Genomic DNA, 17,503 nt, shown 5'->3' with positions numbered 1-17,503 from the left:
TTAATAGGTTTTAATCATCGCTTGTTATTCGTTAAAAAGTTATTAACAATCAAAATTAATAATTATTTGAAAAATTAATATTGGAAATATAATTTCTCTATACATTGTGTATATATATATATATATGATTCTCCAAATAAAATCTTGAGAAATCGGATGAGAAATGAGAGTGTAATGCAGTTGTTGAAGCATGATCAAATAATAATATTAATCAGTGCAGAAAATTGATTGCATGTATTTCATTAAAAACGAACGTTTCGACTCTTTTTAGAATCATCATCACGTTAATGCAATTCTTCAAAAATATGAGACATTATCCATGCATCAATAGTAGCCACTAAAGAATTGAAAGATCCTAAGTGAGGTGCATGAATATATATATTTCGTTGCAATCTTATACAATTCATTTCTGGAACGAATGTGAAAAGATATCATATTATTGGCAAATTATAAATACTAATACTGAAAATGTGGCTTACTATTTGATGCTGAGAGATGTGATTACAGGAACAAGTAATTATAAGGATAAAGTCCAAGAATTCATGCAATAACCATTATAAAAGATATATATAAATAGTCAGAGTATAAGATAATACTCTAATTAGTCAAGAGCAGAGTTAAGACTGACGATATTATTTGAAAATGTGTAGATACATACATATATTGTCATTGTTTACAAGGATAAAGTCAAGCGTTAAAATAATAAATTATTTATAATATGTTCAAAATCGAAATATATATAAACATAATGTCAAAATTCTGTGTCAGACTGTAGATTAAGACTATTATTTTGCATTTGTATATGTAACATCTCAGATACCAATCTTCTTTCTAAATAACATTCACAATCTAAAATTTTGACGTTCTCCCAATCGAAATCATGATTAAATGAAAGCTTATGATTCTTATGTAGTGCCAGTGGAACTGTTAATTTATTGACAATATTCATGGATTCTCGTTTTTAATTTTCTGCCAGTTTGTCCTACGTATGTCGCGTAGCAACCTTTGCACTCTATTTTATATACTACATTCTTGTTTGACTTTTTCAGAACATTTTTGTGAACTTTCACAAAACTTCCAAGTTTATTTAAACTGAAAAATGCCAGCTTTATGTTCAAATTGCTAGTAATACTCCTAAATTTATTCGAGATCGATTCAATATACGAACCAAGAAGTACGTTCTTGTTCTGGTGACGAGTTAGTCATATTGTTTGTGCTTTGAATTATTTGTGAAATAACGTTTTTAATCTTAGATTTATCGTCTCAAAAATAAAATCAGGAGGGTAATCATTTTCCTAAGTAAAGTGTTTATTATAAATTTTAGGTTTTTGTCATAGTATTTGAGGTGTGACAATAAAAAACATGGTAATTATTTCCCCATTTTGCATGAAAAATCGACTCTAAGCAGGGGGAGAGATATGAGGTGGACTAAGGAAGTACAACTTTCCACGTGAAGTGAGGTCCATTTCCCCTCTGCCAAGGGGCGTACGACTTTCCACGCGAAACGAGGTCTACATTAGTCATTACATCCCTTCCCATCCCTGTCTAGAAAGTCGTGTTCCTCTAAGCAAGAAAGGAGACGAGGTGGGCCTCGTTTTGCGTGGAAAGTCTTGTATCCATTGTCCCTAGACAGGAGAATGAGAAGAATGTGGAGTGGATCTCGTTTCGCGTAAAATCGTTACAAAATTACAAATTTTCTGCTTTAAAAACATAAAAATTAAACTTAAAAAATTTTTTTGTTCTTGATGCAAAAAATTTTAAAACAGAATTTTTGTTTAATGTGTAGTAGAAAAGAGACGTTATTTCTTATTTATTTTGTTAATAACTCTTTAACGGATAATAATCGATGGCTAAAACGTGTCGAAGATCACTAAATTTCATAAAAATCTGTTTAGAAAAATATACCACACAAAAGGATTAAAATAAAATATCGATTTGTTTTTAAAAAATAGCTTTACATATTATATAATTGAACAATTTTTCTTTGTAAAAATTAAGTTTGTTAAATTATCATATTTTATATTTGTAATATCAATATAATTGCTTTTATTTGGACAAAACAAAAAGAATACAGTTGTTGTGTATGTGATAAAAAAATATCTAGTTATAAATAAAAAAGAAAAATGTAATAAATAGCACAAGACACTATAATTAGTAGTATCAAACATATCATTACGTGGATATGTAACATGGTTGCATTAAACCCTGAATGATAGCAAATGTTAGCAATTTGGGGCCAAATTGGCAGCAAACTCCATTAGATTTTGACTACAAAACCATAGTCATCTGTGTCTGCATTTGGCTATGAATTTATCGACAAAGCCTATTGACAGGCTATGCCAGCAAATTGGTGGCAAAAACTGAGCAGACTCTGCTCGAATCAGATTCTGCTCTTAATCTGCTGCATAGCATAGCATATCTAATAGGCTTTGTTATATTTCTAGCAGCAATTTGCTGACAATGTCAGATAATATCAGATACAAATTCTGTATACAATTTGATGCCTTTCTGCAATCAAAAATTGATAACAGACTCTGTTCAAAATCTGTCTCCGCAGGCTTTGCTATCAGGGCATGAAATAGCACATAATACATGCCTATTTCCATGTTGACAATACATGTAATAATAATGAACAAAATAATATTGTATGTATGTACGTGCATACAATCTGTGACTGTCAAAATCAGAGCATAAATTTATTACAGAGATAACGCGCGCGCGCGCGCGCAATAGACAATTAATAATTGTATATTATCTATAAAAAATATAATTACATTTTCTAGATGAGAAAATGCACAAAAACTTGTATCCTTTCTAATCAAAAATACATACACATTATTGATGAAAGAAATTCATGAAAAAAAATATATATATATTTAATTCTAATATTCTATCGTTTACTATAGAATCAGTGAACGACGCTCAAATAAATCAGATTTATAAATCAGACATATTTTTCAATAGAGAATACTTTTAGTATTATTCTATATAGATCTTTAGTCTTCCTCAATAATTATGCACATAGTTATTATACAACAATATGCATTATAGTTATATACACCTATTTTGCTATTTACTATCTATCATGTCTTTCCAATTATAACATGCTTTAGATATGTCGCTACATTATAATTCTCTTATATATCTTGATTGTGTTATTAGAATTGTTTAGAATGTTACAACATTTTAATCATTGTAATTTTAAATACCTATATATGCATTTGTAAATCAGAATTGAAAAATGTACATCCGTTGTCTGTCTTTGTATGATTCGTGAATGATACACAATTTAGACACACTGTGAAAAAAGAGAAGAGCAACAATATATTCTAAAAAAAATTCGATGTAGTAAATTTTACTTCGTTACAAATACGATTAGATGAAATATCAAATTGGAGAATTTTGCAAAGTACAAGAAGACGTGGATCATAAGTAATCTTTAAAAAAGCTAAAGTGCATGTGTGCATGTGTGCGTAGATATGTATATTATATTTATGCAGCATACATACATTTTATGTCGCAGAATATAAGAAATATCAAATAAATTTCTATATGCATTTATTTCATGTATTTTACATATGAAAGATCTAATATTAGAGTTATAAAGACAAAAATAGTAATAATATACATATAATTGAAATATATGTATTCTGTTATATATATATATATAACTGTAGACAGGTCCCTTTAGAAAGTGCTCTTAAGATACTCATCAAATAGGAATACGGAAAGGGATGCATCACGCTCTTCAAGCATATTTTTGAGGTCATTTGAATAACCTGCTAGCCGTCTTACACGTTCGGACAAAGAGTCCATGAAATGTTCCTCGATATAATGAGCAACAGCCGCATCCTGTTTAGCGTGATGCTGTGCTTGAGTGTGAATGCGTAACGCTTCTTCGGCAAGTTGCTTCTGACTGTCAAGTGCTTTGGCCAGACTATTCAATTCAGTTAATTCCAATACTTTGCTATCCTTGATCTATGAATAAATGATAATATTGATAAAACCTTCTTTCCGTAAGTGGAAAATGAGCTGAAACAAATAGATGGTACTCACAGGTTTCTTAGAACGTGGAAGCTGATTGAGATCCATTCTGCCACCACGATGTGCAATGTATTTGATCAAATCTATCGCTTCTTCCCACGATTTATCTGAAAGTTTGCGGTAAAGTCCCTTAAATCCTTCTCGATTAGCTTCATAGTTTCCAAAATGTGTAGACATTAGAAGAAATTCAAAACTTGTTTCGATATTAGCATTTACATATGCCTGCAGCTCAGCCTGAAGAGTATCGATAGCTCCATATTTGGCATTACAATTTGATATTAATCCACCATCTAGAAGCATCGAGATAAGAACATATTTTTTGCCGAGATTACAGGCCGAGTTTTCAAAAGATATATCTTAATATATGTAAAAAAAAATTGAAGATTAGATACTAGGATTAGCTATTAAATAAATGACGCAATTGTATCACACTCTGAAAGGTAATGTTAATATTCTTAAATAATTTCCTGCAAATAAGCATCCACGTACTTTTGGGATTGGTGCTACAGGCGCTTTCAATGTCAGTATAACAGTATTCTCCGGAAACGGCCAGGAAAAGGAGAGGCAATACTCCGAAGAACAACATCTTTGCTGAAATTTAATAATTATAAAAATAAATACCTCTAGATGTAGTATACATATATACGTGCATGGAATTTAGTATATTATTCGAAAATATTAAAAACAACAAGAATTGAAGAATTGAACACAAACTAGATGTTTATTAATTTTCCCAAATGTGCCGATTTATAAAAACTGTTGACAATAACAACACGAGTGCTGACGATAATCGTGTCCTTGCATTGTTTTGAAGAAATAGAAACATTATTTACTCAGATAATGGATACAAAAAAGAAGTTGAATTCGAAGTTGAATTCGATTGATCGTTGGAAGATTGTGACTCGCGATAAGAATAGACAAGAATATTTCACAACATGTTTCTCTCTCTCTCTCTCTCTCTCTCGGAGTCGTACACACACACACACACACACACACACACACACACACACACACACACACGTGACGTACTCTGCGACGCAGCATAATTAGACACGACCAATAGTGCGCAATACGTTTATCATGTACAGTACAATGAACTAGTGAAGTACAACCCACAAGAGAAACAACTAAGAAGAGAGTGAAAAAGCGCAACGAATCCTTTTTGAAGAATCTCTTAGTATCTCTTAATATAATACGCTACGTACGTGCAGAAGGAAATTGATTGAAGGAGCAAGCTTGAATGATGTCTCGAATCTATCCTTTCTCGCCGCGAACGATAAAACGATAAAGCAACGTTCGATGAGAAGCAACGTGAATACTCTCGCTTCGACGTTCCTTCGACAATGAACGTTGCCCAGCGCAGAGATGGGAGTTTTCACTCTAGACGGTAGAGCAATGAGTCAGCTGACGAGGGAGAGGCGCAAGCGCAGGCGTCGCGTGAGAGAGGAAACGATAGATGAAAGCCAATGAAAGCAGTAGATTTCAACGCCTTCGTCGTCGTTCGTCCACGTTTGTCGCTGCGTACTCGTAGTTATCTCTGGCTATCCCCGCCTGTGTGGTTAAAGTGCGAATGTCCCGCGTTAGTCGAATGATCGTAGTCATTGTTGTAAGGTGATCGATGACATCCAGACGCGTTTAGTCGCCGTCGCCGCGCTTTCTTATCTAACTTCGACGAAGGCAGCCTTCTATACCAGTGCGTATAAAGGTTGCTTCTGAACGAGGTGAACGATCCGCTGCGCCGCCCTGCGCCGCTCCGCTCTGCTCTGCGCGTCCTGTTCTTTCCCGGGATTCCAGAACTTGCCTTGGCCAGAACTGTTCTTTCGAATACTCTTTCTAGTCTCTTTCTTGCATCACGATGACGAAGCTGCTCTACGTCTTTTTCATCCTAGCCTGCATCAGTGGCACCTTCGGAGACGGGCTCAAGTGTAAGTTTACAATCGACATGCGTACTTTCTCCCCCTTTCCTCTTCTCTCCTCTCCTCTCCTCTCCTCTCTCCTCTCCTCTCCTCTCCTCTCCTCTCCTCTCCTCTCCTCTCCTTCGGTCCTTCCTTTGTCCGGTTGTCTTTCCCACTTTCTCCAATGTAGAAAAAAAATGATTTCATCATATCTTGAAACGAAATGAGGTAAAAATGATAAAAGTGAGTAAATCCAATAGGTATTGACTAATAGATTTATTCTAACAAATTTACTCTTTTTTTGTAATTTTCACTTTATTTCAAAATACATAATCGATCCCTTGGTATCAAAATACGACGAGGAGTGCTTTGCGCGCCTCGTGAAACATGGAGTGACTCCGCAAGCGTGAAAAGCAATAATCATGCGAATGCAATAGTTTGTTTTGATTGAGCAATGTGACCTTTGGAATCTTTGGAAGAGAGTTGTTCAAGCTCTTTCCATTGCCTGCTCATGTCCGTCATACCAATATAAGATTATCTGTAATCTTTGTAAGATTAAACTTAAAAAAAAACTGTTTTTCCTTTTCTAAAATTCTTCCATTTTGTTCCCAAACTCGACTCACTCTGATGAAACAAACAACTTTGCCTTCTATCCTTCTCCAAGATAACTATATTTGTGTAAAGAAAAAAAGTATATACAATTTGTTTGCCTTTGTAAATATTTCATAAATACATTTATGAATAAATACGCATATATGTGCATATATTGTGCTTATTACATTGCTTAAAACCTTGAAAAAGATTTCAAAACTACATTTGAATTTGGTTCCATATCTATAATACGCGGACATAATTGATTTTCAATTTTACGGTTTTGTAAACCGTATCAAGAATATAGTCTTTCTTTCTTCTTTCTCATTCTCTGTGTATAGAGTATTGTACAATTGATTAGAGAAATAATGAAGTATCTATGTTGTGTATATCCAAATTAAATTAAACTAAATTAATATTAAATTACACATTTCAATGTCGCATTCATAAAATCGTCTTACCATAATAGTGCGTCAACATAAATAGATATACATACGATTTTAACAGTCCAAACTTTTTTTAATGAATTAAAATAGAATTGAAAACATATTTCTCAATGAAAGTTAGCAACAAGGAAACGCATTTGATCTTTGTGACGCACTTTGTACGTCAAAATATTTTTCTATTTCTGTATATGTGTACATATTTAATCTGTATTATTTTATTCACAGATGGCATGATTTTATCAAATCTTGTTTTTATGACCCGATTCAGTATCACCATATTATGTTAATACATGTATAAAACTAGAAACGATAAAACTAGAGTCGTTAGAGAAAATCAGTTGCGGGAAATCGACAGAGCTATTATCAACACATGATAAAGAGAGCTGTATAGTCAGTGTCGATACGCAGTTGCCTCAGCTGTGATCTCTCGTGATATCTCTCTCTCTCTCTCTCTCCGACTCGACGATAATGAATATTTCTGTTTAAAATTTACATATGTACATTTGAAAATACGAAGAGGGAGACCTTTTCACTTCGTAAACAGGAAGAAAGTTTAATTCAAAAATTAGTCTTATTGTAGAAAAGATCTTTTTTTCATTTATAATCATGAACAATTAATTACTATCAAGTAATTAATACTTATCAACATGTGTCACGTCTATACTTATCTCTTCTACAGCAAATCAATTCACTTCATCATTGACTTGACCTTGTTTTGTACAAAGATAGCTTTTGATGATAAGTCGCGATGGAGTGTATACATACCGATTTCAAAGTCCGTTTCAATCTATATTACTCATCCACTAACGTCTGTGTATACTACATCTATGCTACGTGTGATACAAGTCCATTATGATAAATGATGATTCGATTCTGATTCATTTGCATATATTCTATAAAAATAAATTTAATTCTATCACAATACAACCAATTTTAATTTACAACTAATATTATATTCATTGAAATTATACATATACTATATAAGATAGAATTATATGTTTTATAAATTAATTCATATATGTAAACATAATAATAACAGTTAATTTTATGATTGAGAATAATTTATATTTTTTCCGATGTGCGTAAAAAAGTAGAAATAAAGATATAAATGAAAATAAAAGTAATGTGACACAAAAAATATCTCGTTGTGATTATTCTTAATGTTAATCATTTACTGCTAATAGAGATGCTATCAACATTATGAGCCATCAGTCACGCATCGATAAAATATTTAATCTTTTTGATAACTGAATGATAAGTAATACTTTGTTATTTAAGAAATGAGTTATCACGCAATATAGTAGACAAATTTCATCAATAGACAATAATTAATATAAATTCAACAAGGCTTTTATTTATAGTATTATATTTGTACATTTAATTGACTATTAGATTAATCATTTTATCACATCTCTTTAGGTCTTCTTAAACCTGCTGATATACCAACATCATGGATAGACATGACCGATCCGTGCACAAAACTCATGGAGTCTCAAGTTAAAACTGAAATGGAAGCTGCTATGAAATATCTCGCGATGGTATATAGTCTACTTGTAACATATTTTTCTCTTTTCCTCTCTCTTATTCTACACACATACACACACGCGCGCGCGCATATATATATATACACATATGTGTATATATATATATATATATGCAATACAATTTCTTGTTATAAATTAATGAAAACAGATTGATTATAACGTGTTACATTAAGATTTAATTTTTCATTATATAGGGTGCTCACTTTGCACGTGATACTATAAATCGCCCAGGCTTTAGCAAGTTCTTTTTCGAAAGCGCAAGCGAAGAGAGAGAGCATGCTATAAAGATCATCGAATATTTGCTAATGCGTGGACAACTTACAAATGATGTCAGCAAACTTCTCAAGTATCCTTTGGTGAGTAGTCTACTTTCCACGAATAAACACAACTTGCACAAATAGTTTAGATTATTGAGTAAAAATGATGAAAAAATAAAGGGAAAAAAAAGTATAAACACTAACGCGATTTTTCTCACATCAGACTACCAACAATACAAATCCGATACGCCAGGAGTGGAACAGTGGAGAAGAAGCTCTCACCGATGCTTTAAAATTAGAGGCTCAAGTTACACGCAGTATTCGTGATATAATCATAACGTGCGAAACTCCAAAAACATCTTCTTTCAACGATTACCACGTGAGCATTGTTTAAAAATAATTAATCTTTGTGTGTGTGTGTGTGTGTGCGCGCGCGCGCGCGCGCACACACACACACACATACACAAATATACATAAAAAATTACTGTCATGCCGCAATTGTTTACAGTTGGTCGACTACCTCACTACCGATTTCTTAGAGGAACAATATAAAGGGCAACGCGACCTCGCAGGCAAAATCTCAGTGTTGGGTAAAATGATGCAAGCGCATGGACCTTTGGGAGAATTTTTATTCGATAAGAAATTATTGAGTGGTGAAGTCTAAGTGTTTGGTGACATCAAAATGCTGAAATTCAACTTGAGCCATTCTTTTCTATAAATACATAAGATTTATAAAATTATAATGGCCACATTTAGAATACATTATATAATTCAGATTATTACATTACATGCAACCTTGTTTATATTTTATTATAAAACACAAGATGTATAAGTAATAATAATTTGTTTCGAACATATTTCTAAATGTGGCCTGTAATATTATAGGAGTATGTGAAGTATAATGTTTAAAATGTTTGTTAATCCATAATAATTATATTATCCTTGGTAAATAAATAAATAAACATTATTTTGAGACACTGCATTATCTGATTATTTTGCTTACACATCAATTATAAATGATTGAAATTAATCTGTAATTTACAGTTGTGTCAATAAGGTACATATAATATAGCTCCATTATAAAAGAAATTTAAAGAAAAATCTTTCCTGTTCTTTATTTTTTAAATCGTTGCTACAATTATCTATATAATATTACAAGCTATATTACATGATATGAATAATTTGTCAAAGTATCAAATATTTTCATAACATTGAATTGAATTTTACTATTACTTACACATACTTATATATATAAGTAAAAATTCAAAACGTTCTAAATCTTTCATAAAGTATCTTAACATAAAATATAATTATCCAACTGTAACTTTTTGAGAGAATTGATTAATAAATTTATATATAAGTGTTTTTATAAAATTGCGTAATAAAAAAATATTTCAAAGTACTCATATTCTCTTGTTTTTATTACAAATGATTATAGACGTTCATTGTTAATAACATTATTTGAGAGAGAGTACAATTTGTTTGGATAATGTAAGATTTATATACATTTTTTCGAAGTTGGATGTGAATAACTGTTTTTCATAGTTTACATAATCTGTTGCACATAAACTTAATTCTATATCTTTTGTGTTTTGATTAAACAAAAAATTTATAACGCCTCTTGGTATCTTAGATGTTGAAAAGATATCGCAATAAGGTGCCAAACTACAGGAATGTTTATCAGCTATTACAATAACAGAATTGCCGGAAATTAAAATTTGTATCAATCGAAAAATCAAAATTTCTTCAGATCTCTCCTTAAGAATGATAACGCCTCTTGGAATACGATTTTGGATTATTTCTAATCTATCATTTTGAGAACAAAGTAACCATGCTCGAGTAAAGTTGGAGAACGCAGTCAATTTTAATACATTTTTGGAAAATTTACTAAAGATAAAGAAAAAAACAAGTAATTGAAAGTTATCCAAAGAGTAAAGAAACATAGAATATAAATTTAAATAAGAGGATGTAGATAAGTAGATACACACACACACACAAAATTTTAATAATCTAACCTATCATAATTTAGTATCGTTATCATTTGAGATAACACGTCTATTCTATTCGTAGTTGACCAAGTTTTCCAAATCTTGAATCCTTCTATAGCGGAATTAAAACAGATCTTAATATCATCTCTGTAATAAATAATAATTGATTACGTTTAATGTATAAATTTTATCAAACTTCTTAAAGCTAAGAAAAAAATATATTAAAATTTAACAATTAATACATATATGCATTCATACTTTGTCGCATTTGGCCATAACATGTTATTATGAAGCCAATACATATTTTTTATGGGTTTGTGCCATTTGCCGTCATAAAACAAATTACAGATTGATATAGATTCCTTGTTGGCAACACGTGAGAGATTTATTTCGTTTGCACTTGGTACTCGTATCGAATCATCATTGAAAGTAAGCTTAAATCCTTCATGTATTTTGCTAAATACTTTTACATATGGTAAAAGTATGCCTCCACCATACAGATCCATATGCACATTTACAAATATAATGTCTCTCTGAATTAACAATGGAAATTATATATTAATATTGTTTATGAGACGAAATTTCCGTAATATTGCTTTAAATATGTACATACATTTAAAAGTGTTGCTAAATATCTTGCATATATAAGATCTTCTGACCATATAGACATTATATTCATGTTATATGATGTACGGGGTGTAAATTCTTTCGTCGATTTAAATATATGAATGGTCGATTTAAATATACGAAAATCTTTACGATGAAAATATTTCTTTATGAGAGACAAAAATTTCTGCTTAATTGTTACTTGGACCCAAATTTTATTTATATGAGAACTTCCTATTCTCTTTAAATAATTAATGACTGCATACAAATCTGAATCCTTTAGAAGTATCATTTCATTGGTTTGATCTACGCGAAATTTAGAAATCCTCATTAAAAATTAAAACGTATATTTTTATTACATTACAAATATATTATTCTTACTTAAAAGCTCATTTTTCAAAGAATTGTATTGGATTTGATTTAGTATTGAATTTTTGCTGAAAAAAGTAATGTATCTATAAAATTACTAAGTGTCACCAACGAGATACTAATAAAGATGGTCGGTTCTTACGGAAGTTCGTATGACTATTAAAATTTAAGTGATTGAAAGTAATAAGAAACTGATTATATACATGTATACCTGTATGATATTAATTTCACGATTTATTAGTTTCGTAGATATGTATATATGTTTAAAATTTAATAATACTCTTTTTATTTAAAACTGTGATTTTACAATATTATCATCAGAGTTTGATTATCAATAGAGACAATAACTGCAGAGAAAAAAATTATAATTTTTCGATAATGTTGCAAACATAATGCTGTAATAAGATATTACAGCATCAAAAGTATGCGTACTTATTTATATATATAATAAAAAATCATGAATTTAATAATGCTTTATCGAAATATTTGTTAATATAATCGCAAATTTTTATTAATTATATTATCGATAATGTCATCGTTCTTCAATTATCCGAATCCTCGAGGCCTCATTGATATAGTCGTGAACTTTTGCCCAGAACCGACCGTTTTTAATAGTATCTTGTCAGTGCAGTATGTATACATACAAATATATATATGTGTTATGATATATATTAGAATTTTAATATAAGAAATATAAGTTAACATATTAAACAAATATTAAAAGCAGTTACATGATAGCATTTTCCAGAAATAATTGTACTTTGTGTTCTGTACATATATTGAAGATTGTGAGCACTACCGATAAGATTATGTCTTCTTTGTTGTATTCTTCATCTAAATTGTCTAGGAAATAAAATAAAAATTCAAGACGAAAGAATTTCTCATCAAATTATCTAATACGATTATCTATGCTTATTTTTATATGATATACAACATATGCAATTCATACTTGTAAGCAAAATAAATATAATTAGAAAACATATGTTGATATATTTTTACAAATGTACTTGCAAAAATGTCATACATACGTACCAAACTCAATATCAAACATAAATTTTATACCGAAATTTTTCAAGTATTCAAGGATAGTGGTAGCTATATCTACATGTTTACATGCAGAGTTGAAAAGAGATAAATTTTTTTCTATTATAAATGCTGTTTTAAGAAATCTGTCGATGGACAAAAATGAAAATAAAAATAATAAAGATGAAAATAATTTAAATAACTATTACATTTTTACCATGTTGTTTGTATTTTCAGATTAAATGTTTTTTTTACCTTGTTGAAAAATCATCAGTATTTTTAAATTTTATTTTTTTAGATAAAGTCAATATTTCTGTCAATACTTCCTGAAAATATGCGCAAAAATAATATATAATGTATTTTGAAAACATAAATAAAGCCTTTTGTTTCCAATATTAATATAATATTGAATCTCATATTTCATAATCTATTACCAGAATGTTTAGATATGCATGTAGGGGTACATCAATCTCTCCCCCCCCCCCTCTCTCTCTCTCTCGCGCGCGCGCGCACGCACACACACACACACACACACACACACACACACACACACACACACATACACAGTGCGTGCGCGCGCATCATCACATAAACATCAGTGATACATCTCAAGATCATATTCACCTCTTCGTTGCTTTTATCATACTCCAGATTAATATAATATTCGTTTATAAATTGCGCGCACATAATTATTGATAAAGTCGTAATAATTATATTCTCAAAAGTATCACGACGAGATATATAGCAATCAGCAGTTACTCTTGCACTGTGCAATATGAAAAATGCCTTGTGAAAAAAAAATATATAATATTTCAGTACTTAGACAAGCGTTAAATATAAGGCATTTGATTGATAATATTAAATTTGATAATACTATTAAGCGAGATAAAGAACAATGCATATACCTTTATTTATACTGCAGAAACGATCTAATTGCTTTCTCTCTCTCTCTCTTGATATACCGTTCTATATACGTATAGAGATCGGAACATAAAATTTCTTTAGGAATAATCGTTTATGTCTATGTGACATTTTTTTGCTACTCGCAAAATAAGATATTTAATAAGAAATAAATCTCTCGATTATTATATCACTTGATCTTCTTCTCTAATTAATTAACTCTCTGTACTGTACGGTATATCGAAATCAATCTTGATCTGAATTTTCAAGTGTTTTCAAGTTATTACTGAAAGTTATTACGGATATGTTTTCGTTGTTTTCGAATCGAACGGTTTGAAAAGAAAATCAAATATTCTGCCAAATGAAACTACGAAAAAGTCTCCAGATTACACTGAAATTAAGATGCCTTTTCATGTTAACGTTGCCAGATACTTGACAGGCCTCGTCGCTGATGGAGGGCACTCGTGTCGCCCAAAAGTCGCCCAAAAGTCATCCAACTGAAATGCGCTTTCAAGAAAAAAAACTGTGCCTGCGGCACAGTGTTGTTTTTCTGCTAGATTATTAGCTGGATTAGAATCTTGCCACCGTATTAGCTGCAATACTGGCATTGACAGCATCGCACCCAATGCGGTGACAAGATTCTAATCTAGCAGTAAAAATCTAGCAGAAGAACAAATATCGCGTGCCACAGGCTTAGGATGCGATTACATGGAACGCAGTACGCGGTACAGTAACTAGGCAACTGTAAGCAACTAGGAAAATAGGCGGTATCACGTGATATGATCGGTACTGGACCACACTGTTGTGTTTGTTAATCAAATCAGCAAATGACCTCAATTTTTATATGTTCTCTAGAATGAATCACTTTATGTAATTACGATGAACTTTAATTTGTTCCCAAAGTAGAAATGGCTGACCTTCGTAATGAAAAATGCGTCGTAAGAGGAATAGAGTCGACTTATCAAAAGATTTACGAGATTATATAAGACAAAATATGATTTCGAAAATTAATAATTTAGACTGCCGATAGTAAATATTAAGAAATCTTTCTCCTTCGGAAGTCAGAAGCAGAATTCATAATTTTTGGTTATGTCCAGTTTAGCCGATCATATTGCGTATCGCATATCCGGCGTACCGCCTATTTTTTTCGCTGATATTACATGGAGTACGGTTTGCGGCACGGACTAGTGACAAACTCACATTAGTTATGAATTTTTTTTATATTATTTTATTTAATATATTATTTTATGCATACTTTATCGATACTCTTATTTTTTTAACAGATTTACTTAATAATTGCATTTATATCATTAATTTCATTAAAAAGTGCATAGCAGTGTATAATAATGTGAGTTTGTTACTAGCCCATACCGCAAACCGCGCTCCATCAGGAGGTGACAAGAATTCGTCCACTTTAGGAAACTTTGTGCGCATGCGTAAAATGACGTAGCTGCTCCATCCAATGATGGAACATACGGAGCAATACAGAATACAGGATGCTCTTGTACACTTAGTGACCAACTGTCTCAAATTAGGAGAGACAATCTCAAATTTTAACACTTTATCTCGATTTAACCCGTTCCAAATTTTTCCTAAATTAAGGTTATAGTAATGAATTATTCCTCTTTTAACCTCTTAGGTACTGTGCATCATTCATATGATAAATCGGCTACAGACGTAATAAAAAACAAAATTTATTATTATTCATGAATACACTATGTATTTTTAATAAAAACCTTCCTTTTCTTCTTACTACTTTCTTAACATCGTTATTAGGGTAGCTTATAACACCATCAAATGTGTACGTCAGTTAAGGCGGTTCAACTTTATGCAAGCACACAAAGTTTCTTTTAGCAAAGAACGAATTCTTGTCACCTTCCATGGTCACCTTCACTAACTCCATGTAATAGAAGAGAAAAGAAATAAGCAGCACGGTTTGCGCGGTTCGTATAGTTAGTTTCTGTACCGCGCTCCATATAATCACACCCTATACTCTCTGGATATCAATCATAAAATTTTATCCCTAGGATAAAAAGTGAAAAATGAAAATTTTAATCATTGGAAAAATTTTTCACTTTTCACTTTTCATCCTAGGAAAAAGTTTCATGATCGATATCTTTGGTATCACCCGATCCATCCAACGCTTGTGATTCCAGAAAAGTGACGTTGATATAACGTTCATTCTACGTCGAAAATTGATAATCAAATGCAGGCCTATGGTACGGAGTAGGTTTTCTATAGTTTAATGTGACCCCCTTATTGTCCGAAATCCGTTAGAGGCGATGATAATAACTTAATCCAGGGTATCGATTATATGAAATTTTCACGAAACTTTCATTTTTTCACTTTTCGTATGTGAAAAGTTTCATTTTCAAATGATATCAGACTCAGCAAACGAGAATGGATTGAAATGAATTGAAATGGATTCAGATTTTCAGAAATATTGATTCACGAATGTTAAAATGAATGCTTTTCAATTCTGAATGCATTTTTATTCATTTATAGGAATTGGATATCTCTATGCCTTTCAATCTAAAAATAATAATTCTAAAAATAATAAAATAAATAATTAGCTTTTTCTATGCATTGTGAATACTGTTCAATTCAAAATGAATAGGAAATGCAGTTTTTCAATCCAATTGCATTCAATTGAATCTAATTGAATTACATCCAATTGAATCTAATTGAATTGAATCCAATTAAATCCAATTAAATCCAAAAAAAAGTAATCGCTATTTAAAATACGCATTCGGATAGAAAAAAATTTCAATCCGTTTTAATCCATTCTCGTTTCCTGCTCTCATTTGCTATTATGTAAGAAAATTATAAGAAAGTGAAATCAGATGTAAGGAAGTTACGAAAAAGTGAGATCATAAGGCGAATTTACATCGTTCCTCTAAATTTACGAAAATTTAACAAGTGTTCACGAGTGTACGTATATACAAGTATGCACATACACTCGTGAATACTTGTTAAATTTTCGTAAATTAAGAGGAATGATGTAAATTCGCCTTATGATCTCACTTTTTCGTAACTTCCTTACATCTGATTTCACTTTCTCATAACTTTACATACGTATTTTGATAGGAAATCACATTGTGCTCATACATATATTATTGTTCCTTATACATATAATCGAGAATACCAATGAATGTAACTCAAAAACAAAAGGAAATGCTGTTAAACATAATGTCAAAAAATTTGAATATTATATGGAGAAAGGTGTTGCGAAATTCTCAGAGCCATATGGAACTGGTAAAACATGTTATTTCATTACTCTCGTTCTTGATTGTATGTAGTAAAAAAACAATATGTATTTAAAACTCGTAGAAAAATATATGGGAGAACATAGTTCACAAACCCTAAATTTCGGATTGAGGCTGGAGAAATCTTATCTGAATGGAAAAAGATTATTTTTTAACCTGTTTCATAAATTTTTATTTTTTATTATAATTCTCATTTTTAAATTTTCATGTGATTTTTATGTACTTCATATTTTTTATCTTTTACTCATATATTTAATTTAACATCACGCAAATGTTTTCTTAATATGCAAAATTTTCTCCTGTCAACTGCATGCTCTTCCTCTTTGCACCATTTATAACGAGAAACCATGCAATATCCATTTCAAATATATATTTCAAAAAGATATTCAAACATATATTTGATATTTCGAAAGCGAGAGAGTTCTAGTGTAGAGAGCCTATAATCAGAATGGCGCTATACGGGTATCACATGTGATTGGTCCACAATGTTTTAGCCATTCCCTCCAGTTTTTTAAACGCATTATTTTCTAAATTTTGAATTCATGCTAAAAGATGCTAAAAAATTGTGACAAAT

General features: G+C 31.0%; 3 protein-coding genes across 3 annotated transcripts; 1 reads left to right on the top strand and 2 right to left on the bottom strand.

Moving 5' to 3' along the window:
- Nucleotides 1-3,541: 3,541 nt before the first annotated feature.
- On the bottom strand, nucleotides 3,542-5,410 carry Fer2LCH (ferritin 2 light chain). Its single transcript, XM_011053305.2, has 4 exons — nucleotides 5,250-5,410; nucleotides 4,534-4,635; nucleotides 4,057-4,334; nucleotides 3,542-3,978 (listed from the first exon to the last, which is right to left on the bottom strand). Exons 2-4 carry the CDS (start codon nucleotides 4,628-4,630, stop codon nucleotides 3,688-3,690), a joined length of 666 nt encoding a protein of 221 aa, XP_011051607.1. The 5' UTR covers nucleotides 4,631-4,635; nucleotides 5,250-5,410; the 3' UTR covers nucleotides 3,542-3,687.
- A 196-nt stretch (nucleotides 5,411-5,606) lies between these two features.
- On the top strand, nucleotides 5,607-9,759 carry Fer1HCH (ferritin 1 heavy chain). Its single transcript, XM_011053304.2, has 5 exons — nucleotides 5,607-5,969; nucleotides 8,396-8,514; nucleotides 8,715-8,876; nucleotides 9,001-9,156; nucleotides 9,286-9,759. The coding sequence occupies exons 1-5, from the start codon at nucleotides 5,900-5,902 to the stop codon at nucleotides 9,439-9,441; spliced, it is 663 nt and encodes a 220-aa protein (XP_011051606.1). The 5' UTR covers nucleotides 5,607-5,899; the 3' UTR covers nucleotides 9,442-9,759.
- On the bottom strand, nucleotides 9,000-14,207 carry LOC105144425 (uncharacterized). Its single transcript, XM_011053310.2, has 10 exons — nucleotides 13,669-14,207; nucleotides 13,388-13,549; nucleotides 13,019-13,089; nucleotides 12,773-12,909; nucleotides 12,472-12,583; nucleotides 11,753-11,808; nucleotides 11,379-11,677; nucleotides 11,024-11,298; nucleotides 10,793-10,912; nucleotides 9,000-10,664 (listed from the first exon to the last, which is right to left on the bottom strand). Exons 2-10 carry the CDS (start codon nucleotides 13,448-13,450, stop codon nucleotides 10,235-10,237), a joined length of 1,563 nt encoding a protein of 520 aa, XP_011051612.2. The 5' UTR covers nucleotides 13,451-13,549; nucleotides 13,669-14,207; the 3' UTR covers nucleotides 9,000-10,234.
- Between the last annotated feature and the right edge of the window lie 3,296 nt (nucleotides 14,208-17,503).

Source organism: Acromyrmex echinatior, chromosome 10 (assembly GCF_024713525.1).
Source record: "Acromyrmex echinatior isolate Ae372 chromosome 10, ASM2471352v2, whole genome shotgun sequence".
NCBI classification, from domain to species: domain Eukaryota; kingdom Metazoa; phylum Arthropoda; class Insecta; order Hymenoptera; family Formicidae; genus Acromyrmex; species Acromyrmex echinatior.
This window is presented reverse-complemented; position numbering and strand designations above follow the sequence as displayed.

Bases quoted from the DNA above. Each gene is read 5' to 3' on its own strand.
- Fer2LCH (XM_011053305.2), bottom strand. From the start codon at position 4,630: ATGTTGTTCTTCGGAGTATTGCCTCTCCTTTTCCTGGCCGTTTCCGGA. The intron at 4,335-4,533 runs GTACGTGGATGC...CGATGCTTCTAG, and splicing joins CTGTAGCACCAATCCCAAAA to ATGGTGGATTAATATCAAAT. The intron at 3,979-4,056 runs GTGAGTACCATC...ATTTATTCATAG, and splicing joins TTCCACGTTCTAAGAAACCT to ATCAAGGATAGCAAAGTATT.
- LOC105144425 (XM_011053310.2), bottom strand. From the start codon at position 13,450: ATGTGCGCGCAATTTATAAACGAATATTATATTAATCTGGAGTATGAT. The intron at 12,584-12,772 runs GTACGTATGTAT...TTTATTTCCTAG, and splicing joins TATGTTTGATATTGAGTTTG to ACAATTTAGATGAAGAATAC. The intron at 11,678-11,752 runs GTAAGAATAATA...AATTTCGCGTAG, and splicing joins TTTGAAAAATGAGCTTTTAA to ATCAAACCAATGAAATGATA.
- Fer1HCH (XM_011053304.2), top strand. From the start codon at position 5,900: ATGACGAAGCTGCTCTACGTCTTTTTCATCCTAGCCTGCATCAGTGGC. The intron at 8,515-8,714 runs GTATATAGTCTA...TTCATTATATAG, and splicing joins CTATGAAATATCTCGCGATG to GGTGCTCACTTTGCACGTGA. The intron at 8,877-9,000 runs GTGAGTAGTCTA...TTCTCACATCAG, and splicing joins AACTTCTCAAGTATCCTTTG to ACTACCAACAATACAAATCC.